Source organism: Calidris pugnax, unplaced genomic scaffold (genome assembly GCF_001431845.1).
Source record: "Calidris pugnax isolate Ruff unplaced genomic scaffold, ASM143184v1 scaffold14, whole genome shotgun sequence".
Classification (NCBI taxonomy): domain Eukaryota; kingdom Metazoa; phylum Chordata; class Aves; order Charadriiformes; family Scolopacidae; genus Calidris; species Calidris pugnax.
In genome coordinates this window covers 7,499,592-7,518,024 of record NW_015090793.1, presented here as the reverse complement: position 1 = coordinate 7,518,024, position 18,433 = coordinate 7,499,592, and the positions used below count along the sequence as shown (strand labels likewise).

The following is an 18,433-nucleotide window of genomic DNA, read 5'->3' as shown; positions in this document are numbered from 1 at the left end:
AATTCAATGCAAGTAAAATAGCCAACACAATGGGATCCAGATAATGTTAGAAACTCCAGGCATCTACTGTAGGACAATTTGCTAGCTTGGAGTGAGCTGATTTTAAAAATCCTTAGGAAGCTTTCTCCCAGGCTGGGAGGTTGGTTTAAACTTCAATGTAAAAAAAAAAGTGTCAGGAGTTGCACATGTATTGTTTACATGGTAATGGTATTTAAAATAAAATACTATTTCCCTTTGAAACCTTGCACAAACCAAGATCCACATTTTATGGGGAATCCCACTGAGGAAATAAAGATCCTCCATGCTTAAAGACACGACAGAACATGCAAAGTTTCAAGTCCATCCCTTAATAAAGCAGTACAAAGTTTACATATCAATAACTAGCATTTTTATTTTCTGCTAGATACAATTTACTCTTATTCTAACAGGATGGGAGGGGGACACCAAATAACACGTGCATGAAGGCACTGGAATTCACCTTATGGTTTGCATCAAGCTGGATATTCTACATGGCAAAGCATGTAAGAAGGTGTGTAAAGATGTGAGAGCTTTCTGTTAGCTGAGGAACCTGAAGATACGTTTAGCATGAAAAACAGCATTGCTGTGCTGCTGTGCACCATAGCAGATATTGAACCAGGAAAAAAAAATGTGTTACAAGGGCTTTTACTATGCAAAGCAGATCACAAGTACAAAACTAACAACCAGCTATTCCCAGTATTGTTCAGAGACCAGCTTAAACCAGCAGGCTCTACAACAGCATGCTCCATCCCCCTCACCTTATTTACAAAAGAAAGGCTGCTTGCTATACCAATTACCTCAGTAAAACACAACTAAGGTTTCTGAAGAACTTACCGTTGATTTCGAAAGGGAACAAGCTGCCACTTTTGTTCAGCTTCTCAGATGAGTACTGAAATTAACCAGAAAAAGAGTTTTAACTGTGTGAAAGAGCATACACCTCAAGGAAACTGCATGCAGTTTTCAGTTTCCCCTATATGTGCATTTAACATCTTTAAAAGGATGGGGTTTTGCTGGGTATCTTGAAAAAATTCCTAAGCAGCTGATCTTTCTAAATAAAGCCTCTGGCATCTAACTATTTGCAATATTTTCTGACATATTGCCAAGTATCAAACTGCTTCAAGAGTTGAAACATAACCCCATGTAAATAAACTGCAAAGTTAAGGGCAATAATTCATGCTTAATGAAAAAGCTTTGATCCAATTCTCATTTCAGTAGAGAGAAAATAACAGTCTGGCAATTGGCTTTCCATTTTCGATCTTAAGGGTGAAAAGCCTGACCTGAGAGACAGGAGTAGCTTTATCTAAATTAAATATACAAACTCTTAAGGGTCCCCAGAATGAATATTGCCCAAATCAGGCTTTACTAATATTTTATATTTTCTTAGAATTAGTGTAGCAAAATATTTTCTTAAAGTACAAAAGCCATTCAAAAATCTTTTCTATCCAAAAATCACCTTTTGCAGACTAACAGCTTTTGAAATCAGTTTATTGGTGATAGTTCACTACTCAGAAAAATGTAAAATCCATGCTTAAGACAAGATTTGTCTAAAGGGCTTCAGATTTTATGATTAAACCTCATCAGTAACATCCGCACAGTAAGGCAACTTTGTATGCAGAATGTTTTCCATCTTCTTAACTACTTTTACCTAGAAAATATTACTACAAAGGCATGTTTCTGAGACAAAGAATAGAGCTTGCTATCCAGCCTCCTAATAAAGGAGTTATAAATAAATGACTTAATGCTTCATCAGAGCCCAGGGGTCATTATTTATTCACCCATCACCACCTCAGGATGGAGAGGAAGATTGCTTTAAAAAGAGCAACACACTTTATGTGAACATTGTTTTTTGTGTCTAGCCAAAGAAGATAGCATTGTACATACATTTCCTCTCTAGATACAAAGTCAATTTTTAAACAAACATCCTTGGGCTTTGTAAAGCTATTCTTTCTTGCTGTGTAGCAAAACAGACTCTAGTGACAACTTTATACCCTTGAGCCCTGCGTACAAGACAAATGCTAAGCTACAGTAATGGTGCTATTGTTTTAGAGGTAGGAAATAGTGGAACTGATGAAAGGACAGGACAGTAATCAGATTTTTTTAATCTTATTTTTTAATCAGTGTCTGCATATGAGACAAGCCATTTGATTTTTACTTAACATTTGCATCTGTAGAAAGGAAGTTATAAACGCATCTAAGAAGGCTACTTTAAGTAAACAGCAGAACATCAATTCTGAATCTCCATTGGATTTACAGTTAGACCTATCTAAACCACCTTAAGTCTGCAACTTGATAGCAGGAGCAGCAGTCACTTTTACTAGTTTGCTCTTCGTAATCACAAATGCCAATTATATGGTATACACATATAAAAAGCTAGTATCAACAGTTTATTCTATACAACTACTAAGGTATCATATAGAACACAAAAGCACATTAAGATAACAGTAGTAGTTACATTTCAGCTGTCTCTGAAGGAGAAACAAACAAAGACTTGGAGATAAGGTTTTTCAGCAAATTCCTCCCTCTCCATTTTTCCTCAAATGAAAGGCAATGCCAACCTACTCAGCTATTAGAAAATAGCTAAGGAAAATTCACTTTTGAAAGAGAATTCCATGTCAAGAAGTCTTAAAGCTAATGTATCTTGAACTACATGGAAAAGGGCAATAAGAATGACTTGATCATAACATAATAATTAGGGATGTTTAAAAGAGTATTCACACAGGCTAAGATCTTGGATGCCAAGGACAATCTCACATGGCAATTATTAGATTCATATTTAGTTTTGGAGGTTTTTTTGTTTGGTTTTTTTTTTTACAGTTTTCAGTCAAGCGCATTTTTAGCAAGGTCCTCTTCATGAATGCCTGAGTTAATTACCTGCAATCCAACCACCTTAAAAAGCCTCGTTCCTCACAGAGACTAAACTACTGCATCTTTGACAGCTGCAAAGGACTGAAAGCATTTTTCAAAGGGGACATGGAAGAAGTAGGATCACATGCACATGGACTACCTGTACTACAAAGAATGGAAGCAGTGTTCTCTAGCACAGACACCAACCCCATTTTTGCAGCTACTTCTGATCAGCTTCTAGTGAAGTCAATGCTCAGTTCTATGAAAAAGTAGACATATTACAACTAAGCTTGTTCTCTTAAATAACAGGATTCTGTATAAACAGTCAAGTTACAAAAAAGTGGTAATTCTTTGGAGATTGAGATCAAAAATACTAAGAACGTCACACCTGACATACACAGCAGAGACAGTAAGCAGCACCATTTCCAGTAAGCGTTCAAGGCACTGAAATAAGGGGTGGCAAGGGGGAGGATAAGTAAAGAACCTCCCTTTATATACATACTTGTGTTCTATAACTGAAGCTAAAAATATACTAGCAGAGAGCATTTCCAAGTATTTTAATGATGTCTGAAAGTCCAAACTTGAGTAGATTCTGTGAGGCTGTAAATGGTTCATTGGAGGGAGGATCTTTTTATCTATACAGCACATGGCAGAAGTCCCACTGGGTATTACTGTAAAAGAGCACTGAACCAGTTTATCAGCTCTCCTGGGTTGGCTATGCTCTACCCTCCCCCATTCATTGCCTTTGTGCTATGATCTACCTGAAGCTTCCTGAATGAAGAGCTATTTTTTTTTATGAAGGGCTATTTTTTTTATTACTATAATCAAGAAGAGATTGCAATTGCAAAGAATTTTGACAGGGAAGCTTGCTACCTGCTGTGTGAAGGAAACCTTCCTCAGAATAAGGCAGAGTTATGCAACCAGGTCATGTTCCTAAAGAGGAGACTCAAGACATCATGCACATCCATCTTCCAACTACTGCTTTTTGAATGGATGTTAAAATCCACCAGGATTTGATGCCTCTTGGAAAACTTTCCAGAAATAAAAAAGCACATTTTAAGATAGTTTGAGAGACATAGAACGATGAAAACCACAGGTTTCACCTAGGGTTGAAGTTGTTTGCTTCATGCAAGAAGGTAAGTATTTTGAAATACTTGTTCAAGACCAGAACTTTTGTGCATTTGGAGAGACTACGTTCAAAAGGGGCGGGATTGCATGGTATGACTTTTACAACAGTGCTGCAAGTTTCACTTGGTCTACTGAGCCTTAGCAGCTGTTCTTTTGTTAATATATTCACTTAAAAAGGCACCTAGTCTTAAAGTAAATGGAAGAGGCATGAAAGTGAGACTGACAATGAATTATAATTAACATCACTAATTTAAAACGTGTTCTTTGCTAGCAGAAACCAACTGTAACAAAAATAATTCTGGCTATTTTCCACATGCACTCCAATCTACTACATTAAAAACTTCACAGCCTGTGCTATCCTCCTCATTTTCAGAATGACTTTTTGATCTTCATAATTTTGAAATTAACTTCTGTCATTTCAAGGCATTTTCTCCAGTGTCCAAGTGTATTTGAAACTCTTCCAATTTAACAGCATTCTTCCCAAGCCATGGGAAAGCAAGAGTTTGAAAGCCAGAATTTACTATTCAAGTACTAATTTAACTACCACCATACAGATGTGACTTTCGTTGTTTGAATAGGCCATGCCAGACTTCTATCTCTCTACTAAATATCCCCCAAATATGACTAGATAGGTAGTACCAAGGAGAAACATTTGACCTTTTCTCTGAATTTGAAAAAAAAATAAAGTCACATCTTAGTCCTCATGTCTTTCAGCTAATGGCTTTCCATTCAAGGAAGTCATTCCAATTTTAAAGTTTTTAAGTGCAAGTCAGTAAATAAAAATTAGAAATGATGAAAACCCACAAGCATAGAAGGGGCTTATAGTAGAGCTTCTTCCTTCCACAAATGCTTGTCTGGAGATGCTCACATTCCCTTCTTAATACCACACCCTGAAGTCTTACATCTCACACTGTTACTTCACAAACCAATACTATACTCCACATAACTACCAAAGTACAAACTAAACCAGAACATGCAGAAAAATCCTCAAGACTCTTAAGTTAAGATTCAAGAGATCTATAAGGAAAGAGACAGCAACTATTTGATTAATGATGCTGTCAACTCATGGAGACAGATGCTCACAGAGCATCTCACTCCTGTGAGGCAGAGTCAACCAAGCAGGGATACCATTCTACCTTCATGAACTACACTGCCCATTTGACATAAAAGCTTGGGACAACCTTCCTGTTTCTACAGCAGGAAACCAAATCATTTGTGGGTTTGGTTTCTACTCCCAACTGGGAGCAGCTGCAGCATAAAACTGTACAACGTAACTGAGCATGCACTGGCCAAAGGAACTACATCAGCTTGGAAAATTAGCAGAGTAGTAACAGAAGCTACAGCCAGTTTTTTACAACATACTCAGGCAACAGGTAAAGAAAGGTACTTGGTCATCATACAGGTTACACAAATGAAAAAATGTACTATGTCCTATACATGTCGGTTTTATGCCCAGCTCGGCTGGCTGGAAGGTAAATAGTTTTGAAAGGGCAATTCTTTCTTCCTTTTATAACCCTCATTTATAAGCTGTATTATAGAACAGCTTTGCCACAGTTATTTCATCTACTTGTGCCAAAACAAGCACTTGGGCAGATGCACTGTGAAAGGGATCATGGAACTGATAAGGGTTAACCTTAACCTGGGCAAGAAAAGTTAATTCTTGATCAGCTCACAAGATGATTCAGCACATGGTTCCACAGAACTTTGTGCCAGGACAAGTAATGAAAGGTGAAGACAAGACCATTTGGGAATTGCTCTAAATTGCTGTTGCTATTAGAAGAAACTACAGCATTAACCTGAACTTCTTGCCAAAAACTTTAAGTGTTCTCAAGCAGATTCAAGACCCCCACCAGCAGTCTTTTTTGTTATTAAAATTTAGCAAGCTATTTTCACTTGTGGAAAAAGCATACTTTATCATCTTAGGTTCATGCTTTAGTCAAGCCATCTTTTGCTCCCATGAATCCTTTTTAGTAGAGAGTAACCCAGTTGCACACTTTTATTCACACTTGCTTCTGCATTTCCACACCTCCCTTCATGGAGGTGTTCACAATTTCCACATTTTTTCAAGCTGCCATTTCGAACAAACAGAACCTGTCCCTGCTTTCAGAACCCATTTTTTGCAAGAACTAAAGCATTTACAAAACCAGTTACTTGACAGATTAAATGAGGAGAGGAGCAGAAGGGTGAGGACAAGACCACTGACAAGCCATCATCTGCCATTTTCCACTCCCCTTATTCTTTTTCATGCTCTACTGTAAGTACAGCTAAGGACAGGAATAAAAAAACCCAACCAACACCACATTACAGCATGCCAACACACTCCTGTATGGGCTCCACACAGTGTAAAAGTAGTAATAAATCTTTCTATGCTCTTACAAGTCTCTGGTCCAAAAACTACTGTGACTATCAGTTAAGGACAGCTCAATTTCCAGCTTTATGCAAACTGTAGTGCCTCAAACTAGAAGTTACAAGCTGCCACTACAAGTTTAGAGGCAAGAACTGCTACTGGTTACAGGTCATCATTGGATCACATCTATCACATCACAAGTGATGAGTTCAACAGCTCAGGAACACAGCAGATTCCCCTACAAACTGCATTAACCCAAGTGCTTCATCAAACTAGCTGAAATAAAATAAAAGTGCTTGCTCAGCTTGCTTAAGAGTTAACAATTCCAAAACCTTATATGTGTCTTTCAAGAATAGCACATATTTAAGGCGAAGACAGTAAAAACAAGATATTAGAAGAACTGTAAGTAGACCTGTTACAATTTTTTAAAAAAACCACCATTTTATTAATGTTTACTATTAAACATCCTTACTGGACAGAGTACTGGACAAAGGGCCATACACTTCACATATGAGAATTGCAGGTGCTTGTGCACAAAGTCCACCGTGTTCAGGATACACTTCATCTGGTTTGGACTTGTGGAGTAAATAAGGAAGCAGTTCAGCTACTTAAGTACAAGTTACAACAGAGGCAGAATCATACTACTAAAGTAACCAAACATACTTCAGGTTCAATGCTTGCATTATTTACTGTTTTAAAAAAAATGCCAGAACTAGAATGGAACAATACTTTGACATTTAGTCAAATTAATTTTTTGATGTCCCCTTGATACCCTAAAGTTCGATCTACAGGAAGGTGCCATTGCAATTAAAGTCAGTGAAACAAGGCCAATGCATTACATGAATCAGAGTTCACAGGCAGGCACCCAAAATTGACTTGAGGCTATTTTGCATTACTTCACAGTAGAGATAATATTTCATTTCACAAGTGAGATGTGAAAAGAATAGATTCTTTAGTGTGTGAATAGTGTGCTTGAACCACATAGACCCACAGATTAAACCAACAGAAAATAACCCAATAAGTATTTAAAAAAAACTTTTCAGAGCACCAGGCATCTGATATACTCAAAGCAAGGATCTACTAGCATCAACAGCAGTCTGGTAGTCAATAACCTCACTTTCAACTCAATTTACCCGAAGACCTGTTCTTCTTCTGCCCAGAGCTGATAGTCACCTACATGGTGGTCATTGATTTTTGTAACTAAATACTGTTGTCAGACATCAAGCACTTGGCTATACGAAGTGAAGAAAACTTCAACACATACCAGTACTTGTGGTTTTTGTTAGGGAAAAAGTAATCCTGAGAAGTTTTGATAATTCTTTTCAGTCATTAGAACATGTTATTATGTGATGAGAACAGCCTTTTTGCTAATTATTTAAGATGAAGCTGTAAGTTAAAGAGATCATTAAAATAAGAAAGCATCACTTCAAGGAGGACCATCACTGAAGTTTCATTTCCCCCCTCCCCTTACAACTCTTATCCACCTTGCAAACCAGTCTTAACTTCAATGACTGAATTCTGGCCGATCTACATTCTTGAATTTGTTATGTAGCTTTAAGTTACTTTTAATCTACTTTGCATTTCACATTTACATGATATTTTGGTAGATACTTACCAGATTAATATTGTAAGTTTTACACGTCAGATCATCCAAGCTCTGGTTCTGCAGCTTTTCTGTTATTAGTGTTACCATGGTAGTTGCTCCTTTTCCACTGCTCACACAGAAGTGTTGGAGGCTCTTCAGTCTCTTGTTTCAATACTCATGAGCCATTTCTGTTTTAAAGTCTGGAGATTTATGCTTCCATCTTACTGCCAAAGTTCATTTCCAAATGCTGTCAATGTATCATGTCTGATTTTCTGTAAAATTGGGGCAGAAAAAGGAGAGTCAGAAAAATTCTTGTGTACATCATAATTAGTATTGTAATAAGAGGACAACTTTTGTTTGGACCATTCATTTGTGCAAGTATACCACTGTGACCAATGCTATTGCCTTTTCAGATTATGCATCTCTAATCATGAGATCTCTTACTGAGATTTCATTGATTAAAGCTTCAGAAGGGAGATAGGACTCATATGTAGTGAAGACCAGGATATTATTTCGCCATTTTCTACTACTAAACTGATTCTACCTAGGATTTTTATTTAAGGCAGAAGGAAAGACTTAAGCTTTCCCTCATTTAAACTACTACTGAAATCTTAGCTAGGTATACTAGAACAGCACATGAAACATGCAGATACTTAGCATGCTGTCCTGTATGTTCAAGACTATTTGCCATTTTAAGATATCTTACCATATAGTTTCATTGCTAAACCCTTCTTAAAAGAAGAGTGGAGCAGCGGGCAGCTGAAATGCTATATCCACTTTCCAAACCCTCAGCTATTTTTAATACATTCCCTGTGTTTTTTCTTTTTTTAAAAAAGGTTATGCAATTACTACCTGTCAGCAAACACCAGATCTTAAGCTTGTAAGCAGGACAGATTACCACACATGCAAAAGCATCACTGACAAAAGCCGAGATATCCTTATTCTGTAAGCAGTCATCTAAATCAAAAGCACTAGGTTCACTGGCTGCCTCTCTTTCTATCCTAAGCATCTTCTACATAATTTCTTCCCCTCTCACTCTTCCCTCAGCATCAGTAACCCTTCACTGCTGCAACATCATTCCTCACCATCTTCCAGAAGTCTTTATTAGCTGGTCATTTTTACCATAGCAAATGGATCTCTACACTTTCCTTAATTCCACCTCATTCTTCCAATTCTCAAGAACCAGAACAAAGCCACAGGACTTCAGCTTCTCCATTTTCCTTCTTCTATCATCAAGCCTTTCAGGCTCACCACAGTTCTCAAATTCATTTCCAGTTTTCAAAACCAAGACTACATTAGTATTAATTGTAATATGTTCACACTACCTTCAGTGACCTCCTCCCTCCATAACTTTGCCTTACTGTGTTAACAAAAACATCTTTCCTCAACTCATGCTGATGATCCATTAGTGACATTTCCATAAAATACTGCTTCTTTTCCACACTACTACTAATCTATTTCAGTAGTAGCAAGAAAAAAAAAAGCCACTTGAGTCCATGACGCAAGTTAAACCCATTTAAAACTAAGATATTAATAGTATTAATGGTTGTTAGATTATCTTTTAAATCTGTTGCCTTTGAGTACATCCTTAAAAATTATTTTCATATGCTAACCATATACTATTTCACCTTCACAGAAGTCTGCTACACAATAGCCTCCCTTGGCCTGAGAGCTGTCCCACAATCATAATTTCTCCCCATCTTTTGGCGTCATTCTCATATCTATTTTTGTTTGCTGTAAGGTAAGATGCTTACAAGTGCTCCTCAATCACAATTAGTGCTACCCAGATATCTGGAGGTTCCACTGGACTGTTTTTACTGTGTCCTATCTTCCAGGAAAGCACACAAAAACTTTAAATATTTACCACATCTTGTTCTGAAATTACACCAAGTCAAATATCAAAAACACTCAAGTTCATACACTCGCTGGTAGAAGTTGCATACACCCTTTTCAATGTAAGCATCTACCAAGGCAAAGTGTGTTTCATGAAGTGCTATGCAACTTTAAGGGCAAGTATGTGAACAGTACGGTATTTAGAGTAGCACAATCAAACACTGTAATGTCCCTTTTAAACCTGGTGAAGCTTAAACTCCATCTAGAAATCCAGAACAGGAGTCAAAAGAAAGGCAATTTTTGACTCTTAGTCAGCCTATCTACAGACTGAAAACATACGTAAGCTGAAACCCCTAGTAAAGTGGCAGAAAGACTTTCAGATTCATTTTAAGGATTAAGATTTCCACAACTAAGAGGGTACCACTAAGAGCCAGCTGAAAAGTTCAGCAGGTGTTTAATTACTTTTCTGTTTGGAAAGCCCATATAGGAATTTGTGTGGTTTTCTTCCCCAAGGGAAAAAGAAAATCCAAAAACTACCAAAGACAGGGGAGGAACAAGGTTTTGATCTGTGATGAGTTAACTATAATGTAGTTATATTTTAGTTCTTTCAATCTTCAAATGTTTCACTGAATTTTTAAGTCAACATGATACAGACTAGAGTAAGGAGAGAATACGCGGAAGGATATTAGTCGTTCGTTAATGAACCAATATATTCAGTTGTATGAAAGAATAAAGGGGAGGCAAATGAAACCACAGAAGCATGGCACTTTCAGAATCAAGCTGAATTGTAGTTATCCGCATTCTTAAATCCTACCAGATACTGGAAGTAATACTTGAGAATTGCAACCATTCATGCCCTGACAGTGTGCAACCAAATCAGTTCTAAAACACAAGCAAAGTAGAAATTAAAAAGAAAGTTTCTAATTTTAGAAACTCGCACTTACCAACAATATTTTTTTTAAATAAGAAATGCTTCACTGAGAAAGATTTAGAAAGATTTTTTTTTTTATGTATGTATTTAAGGGATACAGGGGACAGGGGTGAAAGAATGGTGTTAGTCAGACAAGCCCTCACTTATCAGCTCCCAGTTTCTAACGCTCCCTTACATCAGCAAATTCAATTTCTCAAGCACAAACCTTAAGAGCAGGAGTCTTAGTTCAGATCAGAAGCATGCTTTGGAAATGAATTCCCTTCTCATCCTCCCTCAACATGCTTTATCTCATATTATGGACCAGTCTCACCCAGAAGGAATCTACTCAGACAAAGCCAGAAGGTGCACTACAACTACCTTTAAGTGTTCAGCAGCTGCACTGAACTAATGCTGGTCCAAAGCAAGCCACCACAGTAGGCATATGCTGCAAGTATCAGGTACTGGTTTACACTACAAATCTATTCCTACTGGCCAGTCCTTCTTGCAAATGATGACATTATGAATGTTTACGTGGAAAAAATGTTACCGTCATCATGCTCAACCAAGGAAAGCCATTCTAGGTTGCAGTTTGGCAGTTTTGATGGCAGCTGCAGTATATCACATTTCATCTGTGGCTTCTTGTTGCCTACAGCAGTATGCCAGCACAGGTGGGTTTGCTACTACAGAGAGAGCTAGATCAAGCAATTTTTGTAGTTGGACAACAACAAAACACTTCCTATTGTTCCTGGGAAAGTTTGTTTTCCAGTCTGGTTTGCCATGAGCTGGACACAAATGCCCATGTGGGCACACTGGGGGATGCTGATGCTGCTTATCAAGGTACCTGTCCAGCTACAGCACCAGAAAACCAAAAAAAAAAAGAAAATAAAGCCACAGAAGAAAGCCAGTGGACATTAGGATTTCACACACAGAGCCAAGCATATTCTCCTATAATTAGGATTTAGATGTCCCCTTCCAAAGCATGGTTTGAACATGTTTTGTTCTGATTTTTCTTTTCCAATTCATACTCCTTTGACTAGTCAAACCGATCAGCTCAAAGTGATCTGAAATCACCCCTGCAGCCTCAGCACCTTAACTCAAAGCGATCAAAGTCCTGGTTCACTGTAGATGAGCTGTTTATGCTCTACCAGGAACCATTTCCCTCATCTTTGCCCATTAACATTTGCTGTTAAGAGACAAGATTCTTAAGAGTCACTCCAGCTTCACTGTGCTGTTGTCACTTGAAAACTTCATCAATATATATTTTCAAGCTTTAGAACCTTTTGGTTCTTAATACCTCCTAGAAGGAAGTTCCTTATGCTACAGAAAACTCCTCATGGTGTTTTTGTATTTCGGGGTTTTGGTTTTTTTTGTTTGTTTCAAGATCCTCTGCTGTGGTATGTATTTAATGTACCCACAGGGATAGTAAGCTGTTTACTTAATGTACTTTTTCCACCAAGCTGTCTTTCCAGAGCTGGTTAAAGGCAGCTAACTTTCTTTTTCAGCCTCTCCTTATCATGCCCTTCATGCTTAACAAGCTGAACCCCTCTCAAACTGCTTGGCACTTCAAACTATATTGGATTTTCAGTAACAGGAACCATTTGACCATCCTTATTAGGGCAATGAGGATCCTGCTGAATTTGCATTTCTTCAGCTGCCTCATGGCAATAGATCTTACCACAACCAAGTTCTGCCTACCGTTGCAAGTACATGCCCTGCTTTCTACACAACCTGTGAACCTACCCCAAAGATATACACCTCTGCTATCACCAAGTCTCTACAGGTAGCAGCTGAGCCAGGCATGCAAGTTCAACCATTAAGATCCTCCAAGCCTTGAGGCAATAATAATAGCCCTTAGAGCTCCAAATTGGATGAAGTCCCACAAGATTATGGCCATCCTTCCCTTAGCACACCATTCTTTATGGAGCCTGATTAGGGAGAAGAGTGAGAAAGTTGAGCCATCCAAGGTAAATACATGTAACAAAAGGTATTAGTCAATCTCTGTCCTGGGAGAGACTTAATCTTACCAGGATCTCCTTAAACTTGGGATAGAGGCGAGAGGAAGAGAAGCTATTTTTATTGCTGAAAGGAAGACTAAGGAAAAGGAATAAAATAAATGGAATATAAAAATCAAACTCCAAACGCAAGCCAAGGCTAACATTCCTCCCAGTTGGAGAATTAACTGTGATGGAACCAGTGTCACCATTATTTCTGATTTTAAGTTCTGCGACACATTCTGAAGACTGAGAAAAGTAAAGATTTATTATTCTCTCTCTATAGTACTACTTAAGAAGAGAGGTTTTGTTTCTTTGAAAGTTTAGCCACAAGCAGTAATGACTTTAAAAAAAATCTCTGCCAAAATTAAGGGTGGAGATAGAAAAAAAAGTGCTTGTGTCACGAATTCTGTATCTTCTCAGTGACATCACTGTGGTCTTTTTTTGGGAAGACTACTAAAAATATGGATTACCCAACCCCCCAGTCAATTAAAGGATGTCAAAGGCTCATCCAATTTGACAACCTACTTTCAAAGAGATGAAGAATCCTGATGAAGAACATAAAGCCAATTCAAAAATCTCTTTTTGGCTCTAAGAAAGTAAGGCATCCAGACTCATTTCCAACCCACTCCTCCTCCTCTGCATCCTGCAGGACAAAATGTTCCAGCAACAGCTCATCTCACTGGGAAAATTTACATTTGTTTGAAACACTTTAACAATTTCTCCTCTGTCTCTGGAAGTTCCATCTTGGATAAAGAAGAAAAGATCACAAGATTTTATATTATTTCCCCATAACACAAATGTAGGTGTTTCTTGATGATTGCAATTCCTTTTTTTCTGCCTATGGGACTAAAATTACCTAGTGAGAACACAGAAGGTTGGTCCCTCTGTTCAGCTCCTTCACATTATTTCCTACTCTTCACTCCAGAAGCTACATGGAACCCTTATTACCAACAATCCCATAAAGATGTACTTAGCCAGCTCCCAGCAGAAGAAAAGGATTAGCTAGAGTCAAAATTCCAATTCGGATAAGTGGGTCCTTTAAAATATTATCTCTGCTTCAGCAAGCCAAAGCAGCTAATCACCCTAGCAGTACTAACTCCAGATCTAGATGGTTTTGCTACTAAACTCTAGATAAAAGATGCTGAGATTTTTTGCCTTCTGGTACTTTCTGCAGCATCCAAGAAGTATTTCAAAATTCAAACATCACACAGAACTGATCAGGTTTTAACAGAGCATCGTCTGTCCCATCCTAGTTATGCTTGAAGCCAGGTAGGAAGACCAGCTTTTTAGAAACTGCTACACTAATACTTTATGCCATCTGAAAAAAAGCTACATAATGTCTAGTTTCTTGCAATGCAAAACTCCAGCTTCCAAATGGAAAGAGAACATTCTACTCCTAAAACTACACCTTATTTACCACAGTGCTAAGAAGTTCACAGGGAGGTTAAGCATTCCTTGTAACATAAATCTATTATTAATAACTTTGAGCCCAGAAAGGTTCTTGATAGCATGCATTTAGAGATTTATTTGGACCTTATCCTCCTCCCCACTAATTTGCAGAGTGGTTATCCTGCAACCTTCCAAAATTCCACTTCACATCTAAAAATAAATCAGTTTTAATTAGAAAACATTTTCTGCAGCTATAGAATTATCTATCAGTGTTTTGGGGGATAGGTACTAGAGAGGGACCCCTCAGTTTACACTATCTTATACTTTAAGGATCCTCTCTTAATGCACAGTTAACTAGCACCCCTTTATTTTCTGAGGTTCTCTACAAAAAGTTTAAAAACAGTGTATTAGAACAGTTTCTGACCAAAAGGGACACAGAAGAATAGAGTTTATAACCCTAATTTGTATTCTGTAGAAATTGTTTCACAGCCATCTAGCAAATCCTGTTTAAATAGTAGTTCCTCTCCTTGAGAAGTTCAGATGTGACAAAATAAGGTAAGGCTCAATGACACTACACACGCTACAGCTCACAATGAAGCCAAAGCAGTTAGCTCCAACATTTGCAATTCAGAATTTCTTTTAAAAGACTGAAGAGTTATTTCTTGAGCTGCAGAATCTCTTTGCTTTCTCCATGCGGTGCTTTCATAAGCCAGTTTTTATTAGAAGGAAGCCTCAGTATTATGAGGTGTTCAAACCTGGATTAAGGTTGCCACAACTTCAGCACAAAACTGCAAAAAGGGACTGGAAAAATATGCTAGAAGGCATCCTTTATAATAACTGATGGCCACTGGAGTCAAGTTTCTCAGATATTCTATAGGCTCCGGAAGCACAACCAATATCAGGAGCTCAAAACTGTCTGCTGAAGAACATACCTCACTTAATGTGCAAGACAGGACTATACTTCACCATTCTAAGGTTGAAAAACTAGGATTTGGGTTATTACCTCCCAAGGCAGACAAGAATAAATACTAGGTCCACTTGCCTCAAATGCACAAAATCACTATGGAGCCCAGAATTTCACTATTTTGACTCTAAAGCATCATAATTTAAACACCAACTGGTCACTGAGACAGCTGTGACAAAATATAAACTGTTCCTAAAATACGGTTGCATCCTAACACGCTCATTTCTACTCCACCTCCCACACTTCAGATGTGAGAGGTCCTATGAGAAGGATGCAAAGCCTCAACCATCACATGCCTTTGAACTCTGTTTTACTTAAAATGCAACACATTTTGGCAAATCCCTTGAACTCAAAGGGAACAAGTAGTACTCAGTTTTCTGATTGAAAAAACAGACCTTGTTTGAAGCCTCCCACGTGAGATGGGGAAAACCTGCAAGCAGAAGCACCAGAACTAAAGAGAACATCCTGACTTAAGATGGTGGTTTCCAGTTTGCAAAATTCACAGCCAGATGATGTGCTGAAAATAGGTTAAAGGTAATACTTTGGTGTACAGATTTCTCATTCTTCAGATGCAAAATTCATCCAGCTTGGCTGAGAAATGCAAAAAAAAATAAAGACCTAAAACTGTTTAACAAAATTTGAATTAGAAGATTTTACTCTTACACAATGAACTGTTGTCTGTAATAAGTAATAACTCAAGAAATACAGAATAATATATCAGGTGGTTTGGGTTTGCTTTTAAACCAAGAGAAGTCTCCTTCCAGAAAGGTGAAGGAAGGGTAGAGATAAGGAATCTTACGCCTTTGTCACAGTTTATAAAGTATGTTTCCAAGGCAAGAGAAGAGGTGGAGAAGTAAGCTCAAGAGACTTTTTCAGGTCATACCTAATTAAAGCAGGGAATGTATCACCACAGAAAACTAGGGCTAAGAACTCAACCCAGCCAGAGGTCAAAGCATTTAATTGTTGGCAGCTCCTACCAGTAAGAAGTCTTATCGGTCTCCCATGTTTAAACGTGGCTTCCAGACTTGAGGAAAACCTAACATTCACATCACAGACAAGTCATCCTGCATCTTTTAAAGTATCTTTGTCAGACAGGACAATAGATGAGTTGTGCCTCCTGTACAAAGATGCTTTTCCAAGATGCTTCTGGTACTTACATTCTCTTTTCTACCACTATTTGAATGACAGGCAAGGATTTCATTAATTTTGCTGAAAGATATTTACATCAACTACGTTTCGAGTTCCATTTGAATTAGCCATGAGTATTGGCCTGTGGCCATTCATCTCCTTGCAATGTGTGATTTGGACCCTTTTTCCTCCCTCTGAGTGTTACTGCAGAGAGCACAGGGCTATGTTGTACTGTGCTGAGGGACAGGAAGTCTGGTCTACTGAGGCTTTTATACATGAACACCAAACCCTTTGCTTTTGCCATAGTTATGAACTAAATGTGCTAGCAGTCTTTATTTCAAGAATATGCTAGCTCAAACTAGGAATTATTGCCTGTTTAAGTAGTTCAGAACAAAATCTAATGGACAATCACCACTTAAGAGTACTACTGTAACTTTCAGTCTATGATATCATTGCCCTCTACAACTACCTGAAAGGAGGTTGTAGAGAGGCAGGTGTTGGCCTCTTCTCCCAAAGGACGAACGACAAGACCAGAGGAAATGGTCTGAAGTTGCGGCAAGGGAGATTTAGATTGGATATTAGAAAGCACTACTTTCCTGAGAGGGTGGTCAGGCACTGGACCAGCCTGCCCAGGGAGGTGGTGGAGTCACCATCCCTGGAGGTATTTAAGAAACGTATAGACATGGCTCTTCAGGGCATGCTCTAGTGCCCAAGGTTATTGGTTTATGACGAGGTGTAGAGTGTGGGGTTTAGTTGGGGGGTGCGGTGTCCTTGGTGGGCGGTTGGTGTGGTATGTTTTGTATTTGTTTGGTTGTTGGTTTTTTTTGTCGTTGGACTCGATCTCAGAGGTCCCTTCCAACCACTAAGATTCTGTGATTCTGTGATATTACTGAAAGCTTGGAGCTCAGGTCCTACACAAATTATTTCCACCCCCACATACTGTTTATAAATATTCTATTTAAAACCAATGGAAGTATTTATTTAGTATACAAAGCCTCCAATACAATACAAAATTCAGACTCATTAATAATAATTTGTGCTGAGACTATTAGCATTTGAAGAAATATACATACCAACAGGTTAAGCCTACCATACTCCCACTTAAGTGATTCAGATTATTCAAAACTCACAAAACTTTATTTTGCTCTAAGGTTTGTGGAAAGAAAAAAAAACCAAACAAAACCACATAGATGAAGACTAACTGGCCCTACTACTGAGATATTTGCTTCACTCCATCAGTTAGGGAAGAAAAGACAGAGGAAAAAATTAAAGATAAGCAGTAGCATTACCTACTTCCTCTTAGTGTTTGCCCTAAAAATGAGAAGAGTCAAGCAGGCAAAAATACATGCTTTAAAAATACTCAGGCCTGAAAAACACACTGCACTGACCCTTAACTTATATGGCAGTGACAATGATTACTCCACATACATCCTGCTCCACCATGACAGACTGAAATAATACCAGCACTGTTCTATTACCAAACCCTATGGGCTTGGAGCTGAGGGATTATACAAATCTCTTCCATACATCCTGCTCCCTAAACACACACAGCTAATAAACCTCCTCCTATTTGCCTTCAGGTTCATTCTGAAGAGTTTCAGACATCTGCTTGGTTTGTTTAAAATAAAAAGCCTAGCTAGTAGGTTTGTTTTTATGATCCCAAGTGTGAAATGCTCTTGCGGGAGGCCTCAGGCCAGGTAAAAAACACTTGTGTTAAGATGCTACTTCATGGCATTTCAGGGATCTAATGAGCTATATAATCTGCACACTGGGAAGTCTCCCTAACATTAGCTTGCATACAACTATGGAAATTAAAAACAAGGAACCTATGTAGTCCAATTATTTTTCAGTAAATAGTACAGCTGGTGAACTGCAGCTACTGCTAAATTTAGAACTCTTTAGAACTCTAAAGTGCTTCACAGCATTCTGTAAATATCCATACATCTCAATGCTTACGGTAAAGTGAAATACACTTCTCTCCGAGCCTTACTGTCCTAATTCTTCATACTATGAGTAATTTCCCTCTCATGACAAAGTACTGTGCCCAATTTAGTGGAGTAAGAAAAGCTTCAGTCTTTGTTTCAAAATTATAACTCTTCAGAAGGTCATTGTGTAACTGCACTGAATGAGCATACGTATGTGCATATCTTTATTTTAGCAGTTTATGACAAATACAGTTTACATATTTTCATATAAAACTCCAAAGTCTAAAACAGAAAGCAAATAACAGGAAGTGCTACGCAAGAGGAAAGTTCTATGCAGGCTCATGTACAATAGCTAAAGCTTTCTGCTG

The 18,433-nt window shown here is 38.1% G+C and overlaps 1 protein-coding gene across 2 annotated transcripts in view; it reads right to left on the bottom strand.

The window, feature by feature from the left end:
* Nucleotides 1–18,433, bottom strand: part of FAM53A (family with sequence similarity 53 member A) — a 70,989-nt gene that overhangs the window by 40,363 nt on the left and 12,193 nt on the right. For both annotated transcript variants that reach the window (XM_014936081.1, XM_014936082.1), the window contains exons 2-3: nucleotides 7,953–8,194; nucleotides 853–907 (exon numbers count right to left, since the gene is read on the bottom strand). In XM_014936081.1, the coding sequence (XP_014791567.1) occupies nucleotides 853–907; nucleotides 7,953–8,030 (133 nt within the window). In that variant the 5' untranslated portion in view covers nucleotides 8,031–8,194. The remainder of the gene's footprint in view (nucleotides 1–852; nucleotides 908–7,952; nucleotides 8,195–18,433) is intronic.